This window comes from Balaenoptera physalus (genome assembly GCF_965194825.1).
Source record: "Balaenoptera physalus genome assembly, chromosome: 16".
NCBI lineage: Eukaryota > Metazoa > Chordata > Mammalia > Artiodactyla > Balaenopteridae > Balaenoptera > Balaenoptera physalus.
Genome location: NC_138898.1, coordinates 92,306,475 through 92,333,060, shown reverse-complemented (window position 1 = coordinate 92,333,060; position 26,586 = coordinate 92,306,475). Strand labels below are relative to the sequence as shown.

At 57.7% G+C, this 26,586-nt stretch overlaps 2 protein-coding genes across 4 annotated transcripts in view; both read right to left on the bottom strand.

Annotated features, from left to right (window-relative positions):
• ADAP1 (ArfGAP with dual PH domains 1) overlaps positions 1-7,885 on the bottom strand; it is a 66,626-nt gene extending 58,741 nt beyond the window's left edge. For 2 of the 3 annotated variants that reach the window (XR_014254914.1, XM_082430645.1), the window contains exon 1: positions 7,574-7,881. Coding sequence is in view for 2 of the 3 variants with exons in the window: in XM_082430645.1 (XP_082286771.1) it covers positions 7,574-7,655 (82 nt within the window). In the remaining variant the exon portion in view is untranslated. Of the gene's footprint in view, positions 1-7,573 lie in introns of all 3 variants that reach the window. The other variant, XM_082430646.1, reaches the window with a different exon arrangement.
• Positions 7,886-20,179: 12,294 nt separating this feature from the next.
• Positions 20,180-24,636, bottom strand: COX19 (cytochrome c oxidase assembly factor COX19). The gene is made up of 3 exons (XM_082430656.1): positions 24,491-24,636; positions 23,719-23,830; positions 20,180-20,777 (listed from the first exon to the last, which is right to left on the bottom strand). The coding sequence occupies exons 1-3, from the start codon at positions 24,570-24,572 to the stop codon at positions 20,693-20,695; spliced, it is 279 nt and encodes a 92-aa protein (XP_082286782.1). The 5' UTR covers positions 24,573-24,636; the 3' UTR covers positions 20,180-20,692.
• Positions 24,637-26,586: the final 1,950 nt, after the last annotated feature.

The window sequence follows — 26,586 nt, the reverse complement described above, 5'->3', positions numbered from 1 at the left end:
TACTCTGCAACAAGAGAAGCCACCCCAATGAGAAGCCTGCGCACTGCAAGGAAGAGTAGCCCCTGCTCACCGCAACTAAAGGAAACCCGCGTGCAGCAACGAAGACCCAAGGCAGCCAAAAATAAAATAAATTAAAAAAAAAAAAAAGACATTTCTCCAAAGAAGATATACAAACGGTCAATCAGCACACGAAAAGATGCTCAGCGAGACTAATCATTAAGGAAATGCAAATCAAGACCACAGTGAGAGACCACCTCACACCCATCAGGATGACTACTACCCAAGAGACAGAAAACAGCAAGTGCTGGTGAGGATGTGGAGAAATTCGAACCCATGTGAACTGTTGGTGGGTATATAAAATGGTACCGCCACTTTGGAAAACAGTACAAGATTACTCAAAAACATAAAAATAGAATTACCAAGTGACCCAGTAATTCCACTTCTGGGTATATACCCAAAAGAATTGAAAGCAGAGTCTTGAGATGTTTGTACACCCATGTTCACAGCAGCATTATCCACAATAGTTAAAACGTGGAAGCAACCCAAGTGTCCATCTGTGGACAAATGGATAAGTAAAATGTAGTCCATTCACACAATGGAATATTATTTGACCTTAAAAAGGAAGGAAATGGAAATCAAAAGAGAGCTAGGGTAGCTATACTTAGAAAAAATACTCAGAAAAAATAGGCTTTAAGACAAGTACTGTAATAGGAGACAGAGAAGGTCATTACGTAATGATAAAGAGGTCAATCCAACAAGGCGGTATAACATTTGTAAATATTTAGGTACCCAACATAGTAACACCTAAAGCTGTAAAGCAAATATTAACAGACCTAAAGGGAGAAATAGACAGAAATACAGTAATAGCAGGGCACTTTAAAACCCACTTTCACCAATGGTTAGATCATCCAGACAGAAAATCAACAAGGAAACACTGGCTTTAAACAACACATTAGACCATGGACTTAACAGACGTACATAGGAAATTCCATCCAGAAGCAACACAGAGTACACGTTCTTAAGTGCACATGGAACATTCTCCAAGATAAATCATTTGTTAGGCCACAAAACAAGTCTAATTTAAGACGCCTGAAATCACATCAAGCATCTTTTCTACCCACAATGGTATTAACCTAGAAGTAAAAAAACTGGATAACTTGGAAGAAATGGATAATTTCCTAGAAACATGAAACCTACCAAGACTGAACCATGAAGAAACAGAAAATCTGAACAGACCAATTACTAATAAGGAGATTGAATCGGTAATCAAAAACCTCCCAACAACCTAAAGTCCAGGACCAGAAGGCTTCGCTGGTGAATTCTACCAAACATTTAAAGGAGAATTAACACCAGTCCTTCTCAAACTCTTCCAAAAAACAGAAGGGAACACTTTGAAACTCATTTTACAAGGCCAGCATCACCCTGATACCAAAACCAGACAAAGATACCACAAAAAAAGGAAGTTATAGGCCAATATCCCTGATGAACAGAGATGTAAAATCCACAACAAACTATTAGCAAACTAAATTTAACAATGCACTGAAAGGATCATATACCGTGATCAACTGAGATTTATTCCAGGGATGCAAGGGTGGATCAACATTCCCAAATCAATCAACGTGAGACACCAAATGAAGAATAAAAATCACATGTCAGGAACAAGACAAGGAAGCCCGCCTTGCCATTGTTATTCAACAAAGTATTGGAAGTCCTAACCAGAGCACACAGGCAAGAATAAGAAAGAAATGGCATCCAAATAAGAAAGGAAAAAGGAAAACTGTCACTGTGTGCCGATGACAAGATATAAAATATGGAAAACCCTAAGACTCCATCAAAATGCTAGAACTACTACACAAATTCAGTCAAGTTGCAGGATACATAATCAATATACAATAATTTGCTGTAATTTCCTTACACTAATAAAAAGAACTAGCAGAAAGAAAGAAAGCAATACATTCACGCTGGCATCAAAAAGAATAAAATACCTAGGAATAAATTTAGCCAAGGAGGTGAAAAACGTGTACACTGAGAACTATAAGATACTGATGAAAGAAACTGAAGAAGACACAAATGAATGGAATTATATTCTGGGCTCATGGATTGGAAGAATTAATACTGTTAAAATGTCCATACCCCCCAAAGCGATCTACAGATTCAATGTAGATATCTACAGAAATCCCTATCAAAATTCCAATGGCATTTTTGACAAAAACAAACCATCCTAAAATTTGTATGGAACCTCAAAGAAGCCCAAATAGCCAAAGCAATCTTGAGAAAGGGGAACAAGCTGGAGGCATCATGTTTCCTTATTTCAAACTGTATTAGAAAGCTATAGTAATCAAAACAGTATGAGAAAATAGTATGGCATTAGCATAAAAACAGACACACAGATCAGTGGGATAGAATAGACAGCTTAGAAATAAGCCCACACATATATAGTCAATTAATTTACAACAAAGGAGCCAAGACTATACAATGGATAAAGGACAATTTCTTCAATAAATCGTGCTGGGAAAACCAGACAGCCACATGCAGAAGAATGAACTGGGACCACTATCTTACACCATACACAAAAATTAACTTGAAATGGATTAAAGACTTGGATGTAAGACCTGGAACCATAAAACTCCTAGAAGAACATAGACAGTAATCTCTTTGACGTCGGTCTTAGTGATGATTTTTTGGATTTGACACCAAAAGCAAAGGCAATGAAAGCAAAAGTAAACAAGTGGGACTAAAAAGGTTCTGCACAGCAAAGGAAACCATCAACAAAATAAAAAGGCAACCTACGGGAGAAAATATTTGCAAATCATATATCTAATAATGGGTCAATACCCAAAATACATAAAGAACTCATACAATAGCAACAAAACGAAACAAAACACTTCAATTAAAAAACGGGCAAGGCCTCTGAAGAGACATTTTTCCGAAGAAGATATGCAGATGGCATGGTATATGAAAAGATGCTCAAATCACTAACCAGAAGGGAAATGCAAATCAAACCCACAATGAGGTATCACCTCGCACCTGTTAGAATAGCCATCATCAAAAAAAGACAAGAAATAACAAGTGTTGACAAAGACGGGGATAAAAGGGGACCCTTGTACACTTGGGTGACAATGTAAATTGATGCAGCCACTATGGAAACAGTATGGACGTTCCTAAAAAATTAAAACTAGAGCTTCCATACAACCTAGTAATTTCACTTCTAGATATTTTACTGAAGGACATGAAAACAAATTCAATAAGATATCTGTATCCCCATGTTCATTACAGCCTTATTTACCATAGTTAAGATATGGATGATTGGATAAAGAAAATGTGATATATAATATATGAATATTATTCAACCATAAAAAAGAAGGGGGGCTTCCCTGGTGGCGCAGTGGTTGAGAATCTGCCTGCTAATGCAGGGGACATGGGTTCGAGCCCTGGTCTGGGAAGATCCCACATGCCGCGGAGCCACTAGGCCCATGAGCCACAATTACTGAGCCTGCGCGTCTGGAGCCTGTGCTCCGCAACAAGAGAGGCCGCGATAGTGAGAGGCCCGCGCACCGCGACAAAGAGTGGCCCCCACTCGCCGCAACTGGAGAAAGCCCTCGCACAGAAACGAAGACCCAACACAGCCATAAAGAAATAAATAAAATTAAAAAAAAAAAAAAAAGAAGGAAACCTGGCCATTTGTGACAACATGGATGCATCCTGAGGGCATTATGCTGAGTAAAATAAACCAGACAGAGAAAGACAAATACTGTATATGCAATCTAAAAAAAAAAAACCAAACCCCAAACCAAAAAAACCCCAAACTCACAGATACAGAGAACAGATTGGTGGTTGTCAGAGGTGGGGCGGGGGGTGGGGGTGAAATGGGTGAAGGGGGGTCCAAAGGTGCAAACATCCAGTTACAAAATAAGTGAGTCCTGCGAATGTAACACACGGCACGGTGACTACCGTGAATAACACTGTGCTGTATATTTGAAAGTTCCTAAGACAGGAGATCTTAAAGGTTCTCATCACAAGGAAAAACTCTGCGTGATGAAGGATATTAACTAGACTTACTGTGGTGATCATTGCTCAACATGTGCAAATACCGAATCACTATGCTGTACACCTGAAACTAATATGACGTGACAGCCAATTATAACTCAATTTTTTAAAGAAGGTAGGAAATTCTGACACCTGACACAACATGATAAACATTGAGGACATTATGTTCAGTGAAATAAGCCAGACACAAAAGGACAAATACTGTGTGATTCCACTTATGTGGGTCAAGTTCATAGAGACAGAAAGTGGAAGGGTGGGGGCTGGGGAAGAAGAGGGAGTCAGTGTTTAATGGGGACAGAGTTTCCATTTTGCAAGATGGAAAGAGCTGTGAGATGGGTGGTGGTGATGGTTGTACGACAATGTGAATGTACTTAACACCACTGAGCTGCACACTGAAAAATAACTTTTTTGTATCTTTTACCACAATGAAAAAACAATTTAACCCAAAACCCAAGTGGGCTGCTGCCCCAGGGAGCAGGGACTGCCTGCCCAGCCCACTCCTCAGCAGCCCCCTGCCAACCACGCTCTCAGGGGACCCTCTCCCAAACTAAGCCAAATTCCCGAAATTCCTCCCTGCCCAGGTTTACAGCAATGTCTGAAAATTCACCTCTGCCTTGAAGCCTTCCAGGGTTGAGTGAGGACCTCCCGCTCTGAGTTCAGCCCCTTGGTTTTGCAGGCAGTTGCTCCAGTCCTGGCAGAGCTGTGAGGACGGGCCCCCAGGGCCACTCATACCCAAACACCCCCGGTCCAGGAGCAGCAAGGTCTCCACACCGCCGTCCCAAACCATCCGTCTTCTCAGAAAGCTCTCCTTAACGAGCCCAGACCTCACCGCCAATCAGAAGGCCCACGTGCGCTCAGAGGTGGTTTTGCCTGGCGCTCTAGGCAATCCCAAGGTCCAGGTGACATGCCTCAAAGCCCCACAAAACGATCACCCACACCTCAGCCCAATGAAAGAGCTGAGAGGCCATGTCCTTCTTGGGCATCAGACCTGAGCTTCAAAGGTGACACTGTCATTTGTCCCAACTAGGCAGGTGACAGAGAAAGTAAGAGGCACAGCCCCCTACCCACACCCCCAAGGTTGAGGACCCCCCACCCTCCGCCAGGCCTGCAATGAGAGCAGCCTCTCTGGAAGCTGTTAGACAAGGCCCTGTGTTCAAGGGCAGGGGGCCCGCTCTTGGAGCAGACAATGGGAGGGTCTGGGAGCAGTTCCCATGGGGGCTGCAGCCAACCCCAGACTGCGTTCCTCCCAGCAGCCCTTGCATGGCCAGCTGTGAGGTCTGCCCAGATCTGCTCCCCAAACCCCGTGCCTGGTGGTTAGGGGGGCCGGGGACCACCCCGTGTCCTGTGGTGCAGAGTGCAGGCCGTGGGGACCCTCACCCTTGAGGCGCCCAGCTCCTGGTGGGCTGCAGTTGAGAACAGCAGCCATGAACCAGTCCACGTGACGGTGTTCTGTCCCCCCTCCAGCCCCCATCAATGCCAGAGTGGGCCTGAGTTGCCTATCTGGGCCACAGCAGGGATGGGAGGTCCCAGTGACACCCCACAGTGGCACAGAATATGGACGGACCAGCGGGGCTCCAGCAGAGACCATGGGAGGGCATCACATGGGGGTCACGGGAGGTCAGGGCAGCAAGAGAGGCGGTCTGCCTTTGAGGCCCCATGTCCCATAAGACAGCTCAAGTTCTCAAGGCCTCAGTTTCCCCAGCTGTAAAATGGGGGCAACAGCCCGTATCTTGTCTGCTCCTCAGGCTGCCAGACAAGTTGAGGCAAGATGCTGAGGTCATGGACCAAGTCCGAAAAGCAGAGGCGGGCCCGACGCCAGGGAGAGCCGGCCGCTCCCGATCCCCTGTACCTGCTGGAGGGCCACGCCCCTGGACCGAGTGGGTGGGTGGGCACGGCAGCTGCAGGGCCCACCACGCCAAGGAAGCCCACTGTCCCTCCTGCCAGGGAGGCTCTGGGTCCAAAGAAGCCCCCGCTGGGCAGGGTGGCCAGGAAGGAGAGGGCCGGGGCCAGCTCCCCGCTGCACGGGCCCCCCAGGCCAAGCCTGAGAGCAGACCGTGCTGACCGCCCTTCCTCACCAGGCTGCTCCCTGGCACGGCCGCTCTCCTGACAAGTGGAAATACAGGTCTGGGAGAGGGAGGTGGGGACGGCGGAGCGGGCGGGAGCAGGCGCGGAGGGGACGGCACTGCCGCCTCACTGCACGGCCGAGGCGCGGCGGGCCCTCAGGGCGGCGGGGAAAGGCCCTCAGCCTGCCGCCCCTCTGGGACACTCCAGCTCTGGCGTGGCCTCTCGAAGCCACACTGCAGCTGCCCAGCAGATGCCCAGCACTCGGCGGGGGCGGGGGCTGCGCCGGAGACCCCTCCCAGCCCAGCGGGCGAGCAGCAGAGGAGAGCTGGGGGGGGGGCGTCCTACTTGCGGGGTGTCCAGAGACGGTGTGTCTCAAACAGGAGTCTCAGAACAAATGCAGAGTCTTCCCACCTTCCCCCCCTGGGGGCTCGGCCACTCCCCGCTGTGCTGGGCTTGTTCTGAGGGGCTCAGGCTAGGAGCCCCCAGTGGAGCGCCCCGTGTGTCCCCGCAGAGCCTGGGGACAGCCCCTGAGCTGAGCCGCCCTCCCTGCTGGGGGCCTGAGCAGGTGAGCCTCTAGGGGCTGTTCCAGCCCCCACCGCAGCGAAGCCGCGCCAGGGGCCGCCAGCCCAGAAGCAGGGTGCCGCCGGTCCGAGAGCAAAGCCTTTTCTCCTCCGGCCAATCCCAGCACACGTAGCCCCAGGGCTCTGGCGCCTTGGAAATCACCCCAGAGCGGGCACCACCCAGGAGCAAAGTCTAGGAGATGCCTTCTGGGAGGATGGGATGCAGGTAGCCTAGCGCTTGTTCCGAGCTGCACCTGCCCCCCTGCCCCACCTGAACTGGCCACCTGCCCCAGCGCAGTGAGGCCGGGTGGGGGAGGGGCGCCCGTTCCCACGGGGTCCACGTGGAGGCGGCAGGTGCTTCCTCCCCCTGCCGCCGGGTGCAGGGCTAGAGGGGGGCTCCAGGCGGGGGCCCATGACGTCACCCGCAGGTGGGGGGGAGGGCCAGGTGGACCCCCACACCCACGCACACAGGCCCGCGGCCCGTTTGTCCGTCCCCTCCCTGCAGCCGGTCGCCCGCCGCGATTTCCTCTTTCTTTGCGGAGCCCCAGGTTTCGCAAGGCGGCGGCGGTCCGCGGGTGACAGCGAGACACGCAGCCTGGGGGAGGGGAGGCGGCAACACAGCCGCAGGCCAGGGGCTGTGGGCGGGCAGGCGATGTCCGGGTCCCGGCAGGTGCCCTCGGGCCCGCGCCCCACCCGAGCGGGGACCAGGCTGCGCTGCCCGCGCCCCCCACCGCCAAGCAGGCGCCGCAGCACCCCTCCCCGGCCCCGGGGCTGGCATCCAGGCCGGCACCCACCCCGGGCTGCGTCCACTCGGGCCCTCCCCCACGCGGCCGGCCACTACCCCGCCCGCAGCCACCCAGGCCCCCAGCTACCCCGGGCGCAGCCAGCGGGCCCGCACCTACCCGGGGCGCCGCAGTCCGCGCAGCGCGCGTTCGCCGGCCGCTGCAGCAGCTCCAGCACGGCCTTCCGCCGCTCCTTGGCCATGGCCGCGTTGCCGCCCCCCGCGACGCCGGGTGGGGAGCGTCCGCCCCGCCGCGCTACGGCCCCGCGCAGGCCGCCCGCCGCCGCCGCCCCTGCGCCATCCTGAGCAGCTCAGCCCGCGCGCCGGTTCCGCATTCCTGCCGCCCGGCCCGGCTCCACCGCCGCCGTTCTCGTCGCCGCCGCGGCAGCCGAGCGTGTGCCGGCGCGGGGCCCGGGGCGCACGGCGCGCTCTGGCCGGCGCGGCCCGCGGGCGGCCCCCAGCGGCGCGGGCGGGCGGGCAGCCTCCTCCTGCGCCGGCCAGGCGTCCCAGCCCGCGCGCCCGGCGTCCCAGCCCGCGCGCCCGGGAACCCGCCCGCGCGCCCGGGGACCCGCCCGGGGAGGTCTGCCCGCCGCCGCCGCCGCCGCCTCCGCCCACCCTATCCCAGCGCAGCGGCCCACCTGCCCGGGCGAGAGGCCACCAGCCACAGTGGTGGGGGGCTTGAGGGAACCGAATAACCTCAGGCCTGGGTGGGATCATCCTTCCGTCATCTGGGCCCCAACAGCGCCTGGACACCTACTGTGCGCCCAGGGGGTCAGCGCACCAGGTCCAGTGGGCACGCTGGGCATGCCTGTTGGAGGGAGTGGTGCGTGCCCAGGGCTGGGGGCCGGGGCTCACACCGTCCCTGCCCTGGGAGGAGATGGCCGGCAGGTGACGAGGCCCAGTGAGCGCGGTGGTGCTCAGGCCGGAGAAGGGCCCCCGCCGTCCACCCAACAGGGACAGGACAAGGGGTGGGCCGCGGTGCTCCCAATAAAGCCCGTTTTGGGTCAGGAGGCCAGGACCCAGACATGAGGGTAACGTGGGGAGGGAGGGAGGGGATGTGCCCCTGCATTTTTTCAAATTCTTTTCATTTTCTTCTTAAATTATGAATGCAACGATGCATCTTGTTAAAAACAAACTGAAACAGTACCAGACTGAAAAATGACAGCATCTCCCCACCTCCACCCCCGCCCTGGCAACTGTGAGCCAACCATTGTTAACAACCATTAGCATCCTTCCAGAATGGTCCTCGGCCTGTTAGAACACCAAGGGAGTCCCTATTCCTCTGGTCTGCTGCTGGGGGTTTTGGGTTGGTTTACTTTCACTGAGTAAACCGTACATACCCCTTTCGAGTCCATACATACAGATCTACCCCTTTCTTTTCCAATGGCTGCGTTCTACTCAGAGCTGGACCATGACTTGTTCCCCAGTGCCTGGCTGAGGGGCGGGCATTTTCCATCTGCTGGGATCACAGTCGGACGCTCTGCAAGCGTCCCGGGTGGGTCCACAGCCGGCAGTGGCACCTCCGGGACAAAGGGAAGAGCATCCCAACTGGTGACGGGCCTGCCACCTCGCCCTCCGTGGAGGCTGGGCTGGCGCCAATCCTCCAAGGCCTGGCCCCTGCCCGGCCCCCAGCCGCCCACTCTGCCCAACAGCAGGGATGCGGCCCTTCTAGGGCCTTGTGGGAGGGATGGGTGGCATTTTCATCTCTGGGTCCCCGTGCCAGGGTCGGAATCTGCCACACAGCAGAGTGGAGCACGTCGCTTAATGAAGACAGGCTGACGTCAATCACAACAGCTACTCCACCAACGGCACCAGGCATTAGGTCAGACCCCTCACATGTGTTTTCTTATTTAATCCCCATTTACAGATGGGGAAACTGAGGCACAGAGCAGTTCAATCACACCCAAGGCCACACGTGGCTTCTAGGTGGAAGTACTGGGATGAACGCACAGCTCGGAAACAAAGAGACACCCCACCCCTCAAGCAGGGCAGGGTTGCTGAGGGGCCAAGAGGGACAGGGAAGGACAGGGAGGGGCAGGGAAGCTAGAGGGGCCTCGGAGGAAGGGCAGGTGCGGGGCAGGCAGGGCTGAGCACACAGCCACGCCCTGTTTGGTGGTGGGTTGTTCACCTTCTCTGTCTTCTCATCCAGCTAAGGAGGTGATGACACTGTCCAGGTAGGCAGGAGGAAGTGACAATTCAAGAAGAGGCGTCAGGTCATGAAACAGACTCTTAAAAGAGGAGACAGGCAGGTCCAAGATCTGCAGCCCCCCGCCCCGGCGCCCAGGCTGGAGTGAAGGCACGGGGTGCAGTGGGGTTGGGGTGAGGGGCTCAGGACTCACAAAATTCAGAAGGTAACAGGCAGCCCAGGGTGGGCCACACCCAGACAGGGGCTGGCCCAGGGACCTGGGGCTGCTGGGAGGTGCTGGGGGCCAGACCCCGGGGTCCCCGCACGGCCCTGGGGGTCCGGCTCCCGTCCTGAGGGGGATGGGGACGAAGGAGAGTGACCACTCTGTCTGCTTTTGGGGGGGCACACGAGGGTGAGTGGGGAGACAGCTGTGCTTGCCTGGGTGTAGGGGACGAGAGATGCCCAGGACTCAGGGCCTCGTGGCCCAAGGAAGGTGTTCGGGACGGTGGGGCCGCCAAAGCCCACAGAAGATCCAGGGAGGGGTCCACTCCAGGGCTGGGGACAGAGTCCAGGGCAGTCGACGGCAGGGCGGCTGCAGCGGGTGGGCCACCCAGGAGGGGGCAGGGCAGGGGAGAGGGGCCGGGGCCCGCTGGGCACCAGCACCAACGGCCTGGGCAGAGGAGGGCCGTGCGGGAGGTGGGGAGATGGCCACGAAGACGGGCGGTGGGGGAGGGAAGGGGAGGGCCCAGACGGCGAGGTTGGAGGGCCGAGGGGGGCTGCAAGGCGACGGGGGTGCTGGCACGCAGAGGACAAGCACTGGGAGGCGGAGGGGGCACCGGGGCTGGGGTGCAGCAGGCGTCCGCATCCCCACAGAGGGCAGTGCGGCCCCCAGCCACCGGCAGCTGTCCCCAGACTCCTGAGGAGCTTCTGTAAAGCAGGTGGGTTGGCACTCCTGCCTGGACGGGGAGGGGAGGGGACACACCGAGCGCAGAGGTGGCCAGCAGCAGGGGCGCCGCGATGCTCGGAGCTCCCGGCTGACACGTGTGCTGGCCTTCTGGGCAGCCGGGCCCCTCCTTCCACAGGCCCCTCCCCTCGGCAGCATTCTCGCGGCGCCTGCTGTATGCAGAGCCCTTAGCAGCTTGACCCGTCTAACTAGGGGAAAAGACGGGGACCCCCAGGCTGTGCCAGCACCCCTGGCCTGAGACCCGGGTTTAGGCTGAATTAGCCCCAAGCCCAGCACGGGGGTGGGGAGAGCGGGCGCTGCCTTCCAGCCCCTCCCTGGACGCGCTGTGGCTCTGGGGCTGAGCAACCGCAAGGTTCCGGGGTGGCGCCGGGCAAGAAGGGAGCAGGGCAGGAACCAGGCCAGAACCCTCCTGGGGCCTCGGGCAGGGCTGCAGCGGCATCCCTCCGCCTGCGCCCACCCTCCTCCCCGGGCCTACTGAGCCAGGCCCTGGAGGGGACCCCTGTGGGCCTTCCCAGGAGCGGGGTAGCTGGGGATTTGCGGTCAGCCCTCCACTGGGGGCCGGGACTCGTGGGGGCTGAGGAAGCAAGCACCTCCCAGAAGGGTGGAGATGGCACGAAGATGGGGGCTAAAATGCGCGACAGGGACGCGCCTGGCCACGAGGACCAGCTTCCTGGTGTGGCTCGGGACGGTTCCTGTTTTAAAGCCCTCACCCAGTGCAACTCCTGAACCTCTGCCCTCAGCCTCCGGCCCCACCCCCAACAAAAAGGATCTCTTTTTTTTTTCTTTTCTCACCAAGAGAAACACAGAAAAACCCAAAGGAAAGGTGACCCTGGGTACAGCAGGGCCACTCAGGAGCTTTGCGTGTGCTTAACAGACACAGATATGGAGGCCCCTCCCCACCCCAAAGCCAGGGGGCAGCAGGGACAGGCCCCTGGGACCAGGACGGTTTCTCCACCTGAGAGTGGCGCTGGCCCTGGAGACCCCCTGAGAAGGCGGGGTCTCAGGGCTGTCCCCAGAGGTGACATGTGGGGCGGGGTCTCTGTGGGGGCAGGGCGCTATGGGTTGTTTAGTGGGTCTGGGGACATTTAAAAATATTTTTTGGGGGGCTTCCCTGGTGGCGCAGTGGTTGAGAATCTGCCTGCCAATGCAGAGGACACGGGTTCGAGCCCCGGTCTGGGAAGATCCCACATGCCGCAGAGCAACTAGGCCCGTGAGCCACAATTGCTGAGCCTGCGCGTCTGGAGCCTGTGCTCCGCAACAAGAGAGGCCGCGATAGTGAGAGGCCCGCGCACCGCGATGAAGAGTGGCCCCCGCTTGCCGCAACTAGAGAAAGCCCTCACACAGAAACGAAGACCCAACACAGCCATAAATAAATAAATAAATACTTAAAAAATTAAAAAAAAAATATATTTTTTGCTTGGTGTCCCTAAGAGAACCAGCACCTGGCAGGAGGAGGAGGGTGGAGCATCTCTCAGGCTTGGAGCGAGGCTGCCAGGACATGGCTTCCCAGAGGCAGTGAGCACGGGCGGCCTGGCCGGGACAGGAGCGGGAGCCGCGCGGAAAGGTCCCAGATGCAGTCTGGGGAGCCCGCGGCAGCAGCAACACCCAGCCGTGGGTCTGCAGTTCACACGCAATTCAGCGCCACTCAAACTCACTTATAGGGGCTCCCCTGCTGGCACAGTGGTTAAGAATCCACCCGCCAATGCAGGGGACACGGGCTCGAGCCCTGGTCCGGGAAGGTCCCACATGCCGCAGAGCAGCTAAGCCCGTGCGCCACAACTACTGAGCCTGCGCTCTAGAGCCCGCGAGCCACAACTACTGAGCCCGTGTGCCACAACTACTGAGCCTGCGCTCTAGAGCCCGCGAGCCACAACTACTGAGCCTGCGCTCTAGAGCCCGCGAGCCACAACTACTGAGCCCATGGGCCACAGCTACTGAAGCCCGCGCGCCTAGAGCCTGTGCTCCGCAACAAGAGAAGCCACCGCAGTGAGAAGCCCGTGCACCGCAACGAAGAGTGGCCCCCGCTCACCGCAACTAGAGAAAGCCCGCACACAGCAACGAAGACCCAACGCAGCCAAAAGTAAAATAAATAAATAAAATTTAAAAACTCACTTGTAAAGAACTCTTACAAGTCAACGGGAAGAGGATCTGCACGGCGCTTTCTCCGAGGAAGGCGCACAGATGGCCAGTGTGCACGTGGCGACGCTCAGCACCACGCGTAGTCCGGGAGACGAGACACGGCCGCACACACGCTGGGACGGCTGCCGTCCAGCCACAGAGACTCACCAGCGCTGACACTTAAACACACTCACCACGTGACCTGGCAGTTCCACTCCTAGGTACACACCCAAGACGGAAAACACACGTTCACTCAGAAACACGTACGTGCAGCGTTACTCCCAGGAGCCAAAGGGGAACAACCTGTGTCCATCGGCAGGTGAATGGATACACAACGCGGTCCCTCCCTGCAGCGGAACAGGACTCGGCCACGGAAGGGAAGGAAGTGCTGACAAGCTAGAACCTGGACGGACCTTGAACGCGCGATGCTCGGTGAGAGAACGCGGCCACGGAAGGGCAGATTGCGTGTCTCCCCATGTGAGTCCTCGGATCTGAAGAGTATTTCCACGTGTCAGTCCCAGCCCCTGTGCTGAGCCCACCGGCTCCACTGAACGGAGGGGTCCTTCGTTCCGCCCCTCAGCAGCCCTTAGTGATGGGGAGGCCCTGGGCCACCTGCCTCCTGAGGCTTGTCTCCAGGATCGGACCACAGGCCTGAGGACTGAGCACGAGGGACCCCCCACGCCCAGAGGGAGGCGGCAGGGAAGCCCGCAGCCCCTGTGGAAGCGTCTCACAGCTCACCAGGCTCTGCAGACTGCAAACAGAGCCGGCCCGGGCTCTGACCCGACCTGTCAGGACAGGCCTCGGACAGGGGGATGGGGCGGGGCGTGAGGGGTCCTGGATTTCCCAGAGAGGGGCCCTCTGTGCCCCACCTTGTCCATCCCTCATCCATCCACCTCCCCTCCCCCAGGATCTTCCACAACGTCACTGACGTTCCCCCCCCCGCCACTGAGAGGTGGGCTCTACCTGCTCCCCCCACCTGGGGCGGGGGCCAGGGGCACTCCAACCCGGGGAGGACGCGGCTTCCGAGGCTGCCGCGAAAGGGTGCGGCTCCCGCCTGGTGCGCTGTCTCTCCCTGTCTCTCCCTCCCTGTGCGTCTCTCCCTCCCTGTGCGTCTCTCCCTCCCTGTGTGTGTCTCCCTCTCTGTGTGTCTCTCCCTCCCTGTGTGTCTCTCCCTCTCTGTGTCTCTCCCTCTGTGTGTCTCTCCTTCTCTGTGTCTCTCCCTCCCTGTGCGTCTCTCCCTCCCTGTGTGTCTCTCCCTCTCTGTGTCTCTCCTTCTCTGTGTCTCTCCCTCCCTGTGTGTCTCTCCCTCCCTGTGTGTCTCTCCCTCTCTGTGTGTCTCTCCCTCTCTGTGTCTCTCCCTCTCTGTGTGTCTCTCCCTCTGTGTGTCTCTCCTTCTCTGTGTCTCTCCCTCTACCTCTCCGTCTCGGTCTCTGTCTTGCTCTCCTGAGCCGCCACCCTGCCGAGGCCCCGTGGAGGCCAGTCTACCTGAGTCCCCTCAGCTCAGGTGCCAGCCACGCGGGAACGGCCTCGGGGAGCCTCAGCCGCCACCTGGTGAGAACCCCCGGCTGACTGCAGCCCATCCCAGGGCCGTGAGAGTGGTAACCATCAAATGGTGGGGTCAGGAGCCAAGTCTGGGGCACTGCCACCCAGCGAGGGCACAGGGGTCTCTGGAAAGCCCGCCCCACAGTCATCATGCCCAGGACTCTGTTCAGAGAGAGGCCGGGAAGGGATGCCTGGCGCGAGCCCTCCTCCAGCTCCCTCTGCCCCAGGGTGGTCTCCTCTGGACGGGGCTCTGCCGCCCTCTGGCACACAGCCCGCGGGCGTGGACGGCGAGCCGCCTGCCGCCGTCACTGAGCCCGTGCTGAGCAGGGCGCTGGCCCAGGCGCTGGGGGGCAGGGGGAGTTGATGAGCCTCAGCTGGGGCCCCCACTGCGCTCAGGGCCCCCCAGCCCCCAGCTGGGCCGTCGTGTCAGCAGGACCTGGGGCCTCAGGGGTGCACAGCCCTGGTCCAATCTTTAGGTCCTGGAGCGTGGAGGCCACTGCACATAACACTGTCCCCTGGGGGCCCCAGGGGACAGCCCTCCCACAGGTGACTCTCAGGCGCTGCAGTGCCGCCAGCGTCCGGCAGGGGCCGCCACGCCACCACATTCTGTCCCCGAGGCACCAGGACCGCAGTCGCCGGAAGGGGAAGGCCCCCAGGCTCCTGTCCTTCGGTGGCAAGGCCGGCCCACCCCTGGCCTAACCAACCCTAACTGCCCCCTCCCCCGCCCCGACGTGGTAACGCGGCTAAGCGCTCTCAGAAAGCTCTGTCCCCCCAGCGCCGAGGTGCCTGAGACCCTCCCCGGCCGGGACTGCCTGTCCCCCCAACACAGTCTGCAGCCCCCAGCGTCCATCATGGGGCCTCGCTCTGTCCCCAGTGCCCAAGAGATCTGCTTCCCTTCACACTCAGAAAGCGGCCATCAGAGACACCGCTGGGCCCCCAGAAGCTGAGTCCTCATCTGTCATCACATGTAGCTCTGTAAATCCCACGCAAGGGCCGCCGGCAGAATCCTGCAGATGGAGGCTCCCGGAAGGTGCTGGAAGTCGTGGGTTTATTGCCGGGCCCTGCAGGGAACATGGCGGAAAGCCAAACCTCGCTTCCCCCCGGGGCTCTGCAAGAGCACCTTCGGCCCTGTTCCCGGGGTGAGGGACCCCCCACTCCACAAACACAGCTGAGACTTGATTCTATCCCTCCAGGAGAGACTTTATTCAGTGTTAAGACAAGGTCACTTGCTCCACGGGTTAACAGAAAGTTCCTTATGCCTCTTGCAACAATAAAACCCTCATTTTCTCGTCCAGAAATACCTAATTTCACTAAAAGACTGACCTCAAGCACCAGGCAGGTAGAATGACAGACACGAGAGACAGGAGCCCTTTCTTCCCCAGTAAAGGCTGGGGAAGCGGCACCGCGGCCGGGAAGACACGCTCGTGGGGGCCAGCTTGTCCCCCGCCCCAGGGTCACTGCCGGAGCTCCCACTTCCCATGGGGAACCGACGCGGCCCCTCCCGTAAGAGCCGACAGGGTCCACAGCCTGGTGGCGGCAAGCCTGCCCTCAACCAGCAAGGCCACACGGCCCCCGACACACAAGCCAGCACAGTCTGCTCATGGGCCGCAGCAAGTTCCAACCACAGGCACGCAACTTGCAGCGGATATAAAATACAACTAAACACAATGAGCTTTTTTAAACTAATGATTTTATTGTTTCTATAAAAATGATACGTGCATGTTACAAAATACAGCCATAAAGAAAGTTCACCGCTACTCAGCCTGAGGTGGCGGACTGGTCCGAAGGCGTGCAGGTGCCCTCTGTGCCTGTTCAGCAGTTCCCCACTGAAGACTGGTCTGCAGCTCCCACGGCTCAGGCCACTGAGAGGGTAGGAACCACCACCGAGTGGCCTGAAGCTGTTCTTCCACAAACTCTTAAAATGGAAATAGGTTGACGGAAAATAAAGTTTCTAAAAAAAAAAGTAAGAAAAATACCAGGAAACCACCCAGACTGGCAGGCATCCTGAACATCTGCTGTTCAGGGTTCCAAACCCGCTCACACCTGCAGAGAATCAGGGGACGTCCAGACAGACACCTGACAAGAAGGGGGACCCCGTCCCACACGCCACGCTGGCAGTGACTTTCTGATCCCGGCTATTAAGTACATACTCATTCTCTGTCGTCGGCCAGCAACAAGCAGCAGCAAAGCCAGTACCAAAGAGTCCGAAAAAAATAGGGATTTAAACTCAGCCCTGAGAAAATTCCACCCACAACTGCGTTGCTGTGGATCATGAGGACAAGCGCTCAGCTGTCCTGGAGCCCAAGCAAGCCACCCGCCACCCGGCCGCTCAGGGACCCCGTGCCCTGCTCCAGCGTCCTCCCAAACCGCCGGCAGGTGGTGCTGTCGGCTGAGGACCGGCCTGAAGTGCACACGTCCTGGTCCTGGAACCCGTGACTCTGCGGCCCCACGTGGCAAAGCGGATTGTGCAAGTGTGGTCAGGGGTCTTGAGAAGGGAGGCGGGATTATGCCGGGGGTGGGGCCCAATGTCATCACGAGGGCCCTAACAGGAAGGAGGTGGGAGGGCCAGGGCCAGAGAGAGGTGTGGGGAGGAGGCTGAGTCGGGGAGGAGAGAAGCCACCAGCTCAGATGGAGGACGGGCCACGGGCCACGGAGCGCGGCGCCTCTAGGAGCTGGAAGAGGAGGAGACGGACCCTCCCCAGAACTCCCGGCAGGAAGCGGCTCACGGGAGCCTTTGGACTTGTGGCCTCCAGGCTGGAGCATAAATGTGTTGTTTAAGCCACCAAGTCTGTGCTGACCTGTTAGTGGGGAAGAGACCTGACTTGCCTTTTTTAAAAAATAAAAACACTGCCTTCCTAAACAGTAAACATATTCCAGCCACCCTGTGTGCTGCTTGAGGTTTTCACAGAGTTGCTAAAAGGACCTGGGGCCCAGCCAGCAGAGTGGAGGCCTGCGCGAGGCTGCGGACGGAGGGTGGCCTGGCCCTGCGCCCCGAGCTTCCGCCCCAGGGGCTGGAGTGAGAGCCAGGTCAAGGGGCTCCGTTGGCCTCACCTGCTGGGAAGGCAGCTGTGGGCCCAGGTCTGACCTGATTGCTCCGGCTTACCTCCTGCCTAAGGAGGACACCTGGAAAACATTCTGGAAATTGTCTTCTAATAATGTCACTGGCTCATTGTGACGAGTATATACGAGAAACAAAAGGCATTCTTTACATGACAAATGATGGGCAACCAAAAATATCTCACAGGAGCTTTGGCAGGACCAGACAGGACGTCTGGACCCCTGAGCCTGGCATTTTTAGCAACTGAGACCCAGGAGACAGCAGGCAGTGCGGGAAGCTGCTGCCCTTTGTCAAGAGCCCGACTGCCCCCTCCCGACGCAGAAACCACTACGTCTGCATTCTATTTGAGATTCATGAATGTGTTTCAAAATGAGTATTTACCCAATCACGTATATAGAAAGTTCAACTACAAAGAGCTTAGCACAAAACATTTTTTTAAATGATTCTGAAATAATTTCAGACTTCCAGAAAGCTGCAGAAACAGGCCACAGTTCTGTCTGCCCACTTCTCCCGACGACACCCTCTGCGAGCACAGGACAAGAAGTGCTGTGACTGACCTGCGGGCCCTCGGGCTCCCTGGTGGCCCTAGCCTCCCTGGACCCTTGGCCCGGGGCAGCCCCTCCATCTGTCCTCCAGGACGCGGCCCTCCTGGGGAGCGCTGTTCTTCACTCTGCAGCCCGTCCCTCGTGTCAGGTGTGTCTGCGTGTGCTCGTTAGACTGAGGTGAGGCACTCCTGGCAAGACAACGGCAGAAGCAATGCCGCCTTCTCAGGGCATCGGTCGGGGCAGGCGCTGTGGGGACCGGGCAGTCAGGCAACCACGCTGAGAAGCCTCAGCTGTTTGCCAAGTGCCTGGCGGGGCGCCCTCCAGACCAGGCAAGCCTGTTCCACATCACGCTGCCCGCCCACCTCAGGACCACCGACGCCCCTTCCTTCCACGTGGGTTGGGATCCGGAGGAGGGGCCGTCCCTTCCTGCACTGATACGTTTGCTCCATGCGTTATTTCCATCAACGGGGACTCCTGGGTAGGAGCCGATTCCGCAGCCAAAGCCCATCACAGTCCTTCCTGCTGCTGCCCCGCTGGTCCCCGATCGGGCCACTGGGAGCTCCATCGCATGTCCTCTCGACAAGCCCATCGTGGCTCCAGCAGTGCCTTTCTTCTGATGCAAGAGGGTCCAGGCTCATCTGGACTTTCCTGCCCCTGGGTCCTCCTGCTGGAGAGAGGCTCAGATCCGTGCTGCCAGGGGTCACTGCCCCTGGTCCCTTGGTGCCCAGAGCGAGGGGACGTCCGTACAAACACATGCGCACACGCACACACACTTGTACGTCTGCTTCTCTACCCGCTGCCCTTGCAGATGTCGGAGAACGAGGATCCCACAGCCCCGGCTTGCATCACCCACAACACAGCTCCAGCTTTTTCCACCTTAAAACTCACAGCCTCAGAACCACTGTCGACGTGAAGAACCAACATACTAACCAGGGTACAAATCTTGTCTTTTTGCCTCTAGCTTTAGTCAAAACACTATTTTCCAAAGCTACCTGGGCAAGTCCCGCCCCGCCGGCCCCTCTGCCGTGGGCAGAGTCAGCGTTTGCGACACGGCTGGGCTCAGGGTCGCTGCCGCTGTCCCACGGTGGCCCCCCAAGTCCCGGTTTATCTTTTGAGCACGTAAAACAAGAACATGGCTCCGAGTCAGAAGCACTCAGAGAGCTGCCCCCCACCCCCCCACCTCCCCGCCTGCCGGCAACCACCCGCACTGGTTTCCAGTTTGCCTTCCGGAGTTTCTTGTTGCTCAAGCACGCAGGTGTGGCGCTGGTTCCTTCTCTCTCTCACCACGACGTTCTCTGGGCCCTGCGTTCCCTCGCGGAGCCCGCTCACCGTGTGCCACCCCTGGGGCAGCGCGGGGCGCTCCGTTCTCTCTCCCCCAGTCCTTCCTGCAGCCGCCCAGGGCCCCGTCTCTAAATGCTTTCCAATTGCAGACAACGCTGCGATAAACAACCTTGTGCGTGTGCGACGCTGCACTGTTGGAAAACACAAAATATTTTCGTGGCTCACTGGTGATAGAAACCATGGCTTTCATAAACTAGCTAAAAATATGGAAACAACCTGCAGCACAATTAGAAGCACAGACAGAGAGCCGACGCAGAACAGTGACAAACCGCAGATGAAGCGCTTGGTGCTGGACCACCACCGTGGCCAGCGGCGCTGGGGAGCCCCGTGGAGATGGGCCCAGCCTCAGAGGGACCGTCAGGGAGGGCCCGACCGAGTACGGCCACCACTGTAGGACCGAGGCAGAGGGACGTCAACACAGAGAACTGGACACGGCCGAGGAGCAGAGCACGACGGTTTCCCAGAGCCCGGCCTGGGTCACCAGGGGGGGTCAGGGCCAGCTGTGCCCACCAGCGGGGACACGCCTGGATCCTCCCAGCACTGGCCACACTGGGACAAAAGCCAGCTGACTGGGGGCCAGAGAAGGCAGCCCACAGGGCAGGTCCGGGGGCTCCGCTGTGGTTCTGAGCCCACATGACAAGGCGCCCCAGAAACGCCACCGCGGGGCCTGCACCCCCAGGAGGTCTGTCCTGACAGCGCCCTGGGCAGCTCTCAGCGGGAACGCGCTGCCCCGACCACGCTTGGCCGGGAAGCAGGGCTGGCTGCGGTCCTGGGGGCTTCCTCGGAGTAAAAGCACTGGAGGCCACGGTGCACATCGATCGACAGGGGGGATGATCTGTTTCTCAGTTACAGCAAATAGTTCTTAAAATTACACCATCTAGTTTTACAAATATCGTCTGATCCAAATCAGAAAATGCCCTGGACTAGAAAGATACCTGGTGTTTGTGCATCACCGGAAAAAAAATCAAGAAGTCAGGTACGTCAAAAGCCAGACTGCTTCCCACTTCCAAGCTTATCCTCTACTTTTGTTTAAAAAAGAAAAGAAAGAAAGAAAAGACACGTATATTTATCAGTACAAAGAGAAAACCATTTGCTAGGAAACGTTTTCCTGACAATCTCTGTCTACATAACAGACCACAATTCGTGAACATTTATCACTTTTGCACCGAAAAGACGCGCAGAACCCGTGATGTGACTCCAGCATCTCACAGGGACCCGCGGCGCCCACTCACTAGGCGCACGTCATCCGGCACCTCACCTCCTGGGAGCCCCATCGCACACCTGAACTTAAAGATAAAACCTAACGTTCCTGGGGGAAAATGGGATCTAAAAGGGACAGTGGTTTTCCAGAATCCTTTTGGAAGCTTCAGAAGACGAGCCATCTCCCAGCCACGAGGCGCATCCATCAGGGAGGGTGTCTGTCTTGATTTCAAGCGGCACCTCGCGGGCGTCACCAAAGCCCCTTCCTGAGCCACGGTACCTACAAGCAAGCTGCTGGGGCGGCAGGTCGTCGGACAACCCCACACAGCCCTGCGGGCTTCTTCCCATCACGGTTCCGTCTTTGTCTCTGACTTTCCGTCTATCAAATCTCCAAATCCCAGTTTTTCCAGGGGTTCTCGTGCCATCAGTTGCCTGAAAGGAGAAGTGAGAGCTGTCAGGGTGGCCGGGAGAAGGACGAGGTAGGCCCTGGGCACCCGCCACCATCTCAGCCCCAACCGCTCTGCCCTGGGAACAGACCCTGAGCGGTACCCTTAGACCTGCACCCCCGAGGAGCCCCGCTGTGCTCCTGGCCACACCTCCCTCGTCACGTGGCCCCGGAACTCGCGGGGCAGGCCGCCTAGACAGCCAGCAGGAGACCAGAGGCGGAGCGGGTCGAGGTGCAGGGGTGAAGGAGAGCCTGGCGGCTCCGGGGTGCAGTCCCTCCAGCCCCGCCCCCTCTACCCGCCCCCGACTGCCACGCCCACGAAACCCAGCGGCCCAGCAACAGTCCTTAAGACGATGTCCCCCGAATCGCAAACCCCAGGCGGCACAATCTAAGCCGGCAGCAGATTAAACCAACTGCACAGTGATGGGATGCACAAGACACTCCCTAAACCCAAAACAGGCAAACAACGATAAACCTTCGCACGTCTTTGCCAAAAGAGTACAAGTGGCCGACAGCTCTTCCAACTGACTCCTCAGACTTCACTGCGGTCGGCAGGACCACGACCCCCAGATGACACCCTAATCCCTACAGCCTGTGAGTGTGACCTTACACGGGAGGGGAGTTAAGGCTGAAGATGAAAATAACGTTGTCCATCAGCCGATCTGGAGATGAGACCACCGTGGATTATCCAGGTGGACCCAACCTAACCCCATGAATCCTTAAAATTAGAGAACCTTTGCTGGCTCTGGTCAGAGAGGAAAAATGTAAAGAGGAGAGAGGATGGGACAGATGCAGCACTGTGGACCGTGAGGTGGAGAAAGGGGCCTCGGGCCGAGGACATGGCGTCGCTGGGAGCTGGAAAAGGCCAGGAGACAGCGCCTCCGGAGGGAACCTGCCCGCACCTGATGACGGTAACCAGTGTTCACTGGCCGCACCGTGGGTCGGGCAGAGGGCTTTCCCGGGACCATCTGCTCTACCCTCTGGCACCCGGTCAGGAGGCCCAGCCTCGGGCGGGAACCGGACCTGAGGTCGTGGGTCAGACGTGTGTCTGCTGGGTCTCTGCCAACAGTGCGACCCCCATTTTAACAGTTGCTGCCGTGAGAAAGCGTGCCCCCACCTAAGTCGCAGACACGTCCACTTCAGGCTGACAGGGCCCGAGTCCTCGTGAGGCGACTTGCAAACTCTACTGCGGTCTGGTTTTTAAAAAGACACACGTGAGGTAGGTAGGGGCAAAATAAGGTCTGGGATGTCAGCAGAAAGGAAAAAAGAGGAGGAGAAAAGAGGCTTTTAAAAAGGGTGATGAGTAAGGGCAAAATGGGAGAAATCTTGACCCTGAATCTGGGTGATGGTTATGGAGATGCAGACGATCCTCTGCTTTCGTACATTTGAGGATTTTCACTGAAAACAAACTGAAAACCTCCAGTCAAAATAACTGGCCAAGTCAGAGACACGTACATCCCCGTACATGCGTCCCAACGTCGCCTGACCAACCAGGGAAGCCACTTGAACCGTGGGTCCCCCCGTGTGGCCGGCCGCGTCCCTGACCCCCACGCCCTCAGCGGCCCAGGGAGGCTGGTGCCCAAAAGCTGCGCTGGGCGAAGGACCACCACATGGAGACGCGGGCAGCTCCCTCCCAGGCGCAAATGGGGAAAAGAGGGCCCTTGTGCTGGCCCTGCCTGGAAGCCCTGGTCGGGCAGCAGGAGCTGCTCTGGGACCCAACCAGCCAAACCCTCCGAGCAACCTCACGCAGGAGCTGCTGGGCCCCGTGCTGGCCCAGGGACGACTGACCCAGGGACGGTGACCCGAGCTTTGGGGAGGCGGGCGACCTGCTCACACCCTCACACGGGGCGGAGACCAGCTCCAAACTCGGTCTCGGAGGTGTGGCCACACCAAGAAGGAACTCGCGGAGTTCAGGTGTTTTGAAGATGCATCAGTTTGAAAGAGTGACTGGAACAGGCAGATCCGACCGATGCGCCGCTCGGGGACGGCAGAGCTGCTTCGGGCCGGCCCGCTGCCAGACGCCAGCTCCGCGAGCCTGCGCGACGCAGGAGGGCACCTGAGGGCCCGTCCCCCTCAACGTCCCCAGTGTCCCCGACAGCCCTCAACACACCGGGGCCTGAGAAGCACAGCAGATCTTGCCTGGAGGGGAGTGTCTGAGTTTGTTACGGGAAAACGAAAATAGGGCTCAGAGTGCATTGATTTATGTCAACCTGTCTTCAGACAAGGCCTCTGATGACTCGACTCCTTAGTGAACTAACGAAGGGCTCCAAAGGCAGAAATAAAAGTTCCCACCCAAGGATGTAATTATACGTTACACACTATCCCCGTGAAGGTTTACAATAGTACTTGTTTTAAGGAAAATCTCAACAGATCAGTTAGGAGCGTTCTTGTTTTCTTTAAAGGTGACGTCCGGTAAATTCTGATTAAGACAGGAAGAATCACTCGTCGTTCATCGTTCCTCACAGGGCCCACTGTCTCGCCTGTCACACTGCAAACAGCTCTGAGCCGACGTGGAACAAAACAACAGAGCACATACTTTTATGTTCCAAGAAAAATATTTAAAGGAATAAGCTGCGTACCTACAAATCTTCAAATCTTTTGACTCAGTCAGCATTTTTATGATGTGCGATTCTGAAAGCTGAATGACATGTCAGTAGCACCCAAATTTGGAAAGAAAATCCTCGGAGGAAGGCAATCATGTCCAATGCTATCACTGGAGAAAAGGTTCCCATGATTGCTAAACAACTTGGAGTACAACTGAATCTCTGAAAAGCCTCAACCTCACGGGCAAGCAGCCCTACAGCTCCGAAACACAAGCTGAACTGAGGCCTGAGTGAGGCCCCCAGTTAACGACCTCTTGGAATAAACATTTTAGCCAGAGACGCGGGAGGGGGTTGAAGTCATAAATAACTGTTGGCGGGTACTTGCCTCTCCATCCTGCACTCTAAATATTCTTTTGACTCATTTCTGCACAAAGCATTTTCAAAATTATTGTCCCGGAGACACTTCATGAATTTCTCTTTAAAGCTTTTACATTCACCTGGAACGAAACAGAAAAGTGTTTCCTTTTTAAAGTGAAAACATGACAGGCCCGCCCGGCAGCCTTACTGGCAGCCCCCCTCCTCCCCCTTTGAAAACTGGTTTCCTCCCGAAACACGCTGGAAACAGACTGGAAAAAGCAAATGTACGAAGTAGGAAAGCAAGTACAGGAGAAAGAGGGCAGCCAAGCGGCGGCCCCAAGGAGCTCACGCAGGGTTCTCCCGACGTTGCCGCGTGGGTCTAATATGTCCCAGTAAAGTGCTGGCACACAAAAAATCCATCCATAAACCTATCTCCGAAGCCTTGCTTTCCACGCAGTCTGCGGCGATCAGGAGCGTCCTTCGCTCTCGCGCGAGACACCCGTTTAACCCCGCGGGCCTCACACCCGCGAAGGACTCTGTCGACGCAACGTCGGCCCCAGACTGGAGGCCGGGACTCCGCGTCCCCTCCCCGGTTCCGAGGGCCCAGCCCCGTCCGGCTCCCACCCTCGGGCCGCGACGGGAGGCCCTGAGCCGGGACCGGCCCCGGCCGGGCCGAACCCAGCCTCAGCAGCCCCGCCCGCACCGCGAGCAGACGCAGTGCCGCCCCGGCCGCGCGGCTCCAACGAGCCGGCCCAGGGCTGCGCCGGTCCGGCCGGGGAGCCCCGACCGCCCCCGCTCACCGAAGTGATCCAGCGGGAAGCTGCCCTTGTCCGGGGGCCGCGGCTGGAAGCTCTTGGACCCGAAGTTCATGGCCGTCGACATGATGGCGGCGCCCGGAGTCTCCAAGAGCGACGCGCGCCGTACGCAGGACGGCCGGCCGAGCGCCGAGCAGGCCCCCGCGGGAGCGCCGATCACGTCGAGCGGCGAGCGGCCCCTGGTCGCTTGGCCCCGCCCCTCGCCCTATAGGGCCCGCCCTCACCACCAGGGCCCCACCCCCCGGGCTCTAAAAGGCCCGGATCCTCCGCCAATTGCTCTGCGGGACCCTACGACCCTAAGGGCAACCCAGCGGCAGAGGGTCCAGCCATCATCTCCTCACGATGAGGAAATGGAAGTTACGAGAGGTTCAGCAACTTGCCCAAGGACACACAGCAGACTTGCACCGTCCTGCAGGCTGTGCCTGTGGGTCTCTGTATCCCCGACAGTCTGCAGGGGCTTCTCCCCCCTGGGCACCAGGGCCTAATCCTGGCGCTTGCCTGGTGAGAAGGAAGGAGCGTTAGCTTCCTGCGGCTGCCATAACAAAGTGCACACTCTGGGTGGCTTAGAACAACAGAAATTCTCTCACAGTTCTGGGGTCCAGTCGTCTGAGATTGGGGCGTCCGTTCCTGGCCTCTCCCATCCCTGCTGGTGGGTTGCTGGCTTGTGGACGCATCACCCTATCTCTGCCTCATCACGTGGCCTCTCCCTGTGTGTCAGTGTCCAAATCTCCTCCTTTTATGAGGACGCACTTGTATTGGATTAGGGCCCACCCCGATGACCTCACCTTAACTAATTACATCGGCAAGGACCCTGTTCCCGAAAAGGTCACATTCTAAGGTAGGGGGAGCTAGGACTTCAACATATGAATTTGGGGACACAATTCAACAGATAAAAGAGTAAGAAATGCATCATAAACAGGAAAGCCCCTGGTGGTCATTTATTATTGTTGTTATGGCAACAGTAACAACAGGGAAAGGGCTCAGTGGGGACCCCAGCTCTCCCCAGCAGAGCTCCTCCCAGCCCTGCACCCTGGGCAGAGCCTCTGGTTTTCATCTGGGTGACGGGGAAAGTGGGCGGCTGCCCGCCCAGCACACCCTGTTGTCTGTGATTCTGCCCTGAGCTCAATCCCCACCCACCCGCTTAACAGTCACTGGCACCCGCCGTGTGCCAGGCCCCGGACGTAAGCACAGAGGGGCCTTAGCATCACAGAGTCACCACTGGCCCCTCTGGACAAGCTTTCTTCCCCCCAGGCCCTGCCCCTTGTAATGTCAGGAGCTTGCCAACCAGTCCCAGCAGCCCCTCCTGCAAAGGCCTGCCCTCTTCCAGGGCGGACTTGGGTGCCCCCTCCTCCAGAAGGCATCCACTTGCCTCCACCCACTTGAAGGCCCCCATCCCCACCCCGCCGCCCATGGTGCACACCACCAGATCTCTGTGCCTGAGGCTGGATTCTCTGTTTGTCCAGAGCCAGCACAGAGCTCCACCAAATGTTTGTGGGCCGACAGCAGGGGTCTGCAGGGAGAGCCCATCCCGTTGTCTGGGCCTTGGTCGACCTGGGGCTCTGGGCCCACTTAAAACTACAAAAGGAAGATTGTACCTGTTCCTGCCGTATTAACAACCGTTCACACCGCTGGGGCCAGGGGCCGCACACTGGGTTATTCATTAATTTGTTTCCAGGGCTGGTGAACAATGGAAGCTTTTATTACCCAGCAAGTAGCACTTTTCCACTTGACTAGATCGCACCACTTAGCAGTAAAAGGGACAGCCCATTCCCACCAGGGCTGCCCGCACCTCTCCGTCTGGCGGCCCTGAGGGACCAGTGAAGCACCAGAGGCCCAGGGACCTGGAGGTGACGGCCAGCTTTTAACTGACATGTCTGTACCTGACAAGCGGTTATTGCTTTGCAGGAGATGTTTAGCAGTGCACAGATTTGAAAATCGGGGAAGGAGCTAATGTTTTTGGAACCCCTCTTACGCGCCGAGCTGTTTCATGTGGGGTCACAGGGCCGGGAACAGTGCCCAGAACACAGTAGGTGTTCTGTTAATATTTTTTGAAGAGGGAATCCCCTGGCGGTCCAGTGGTT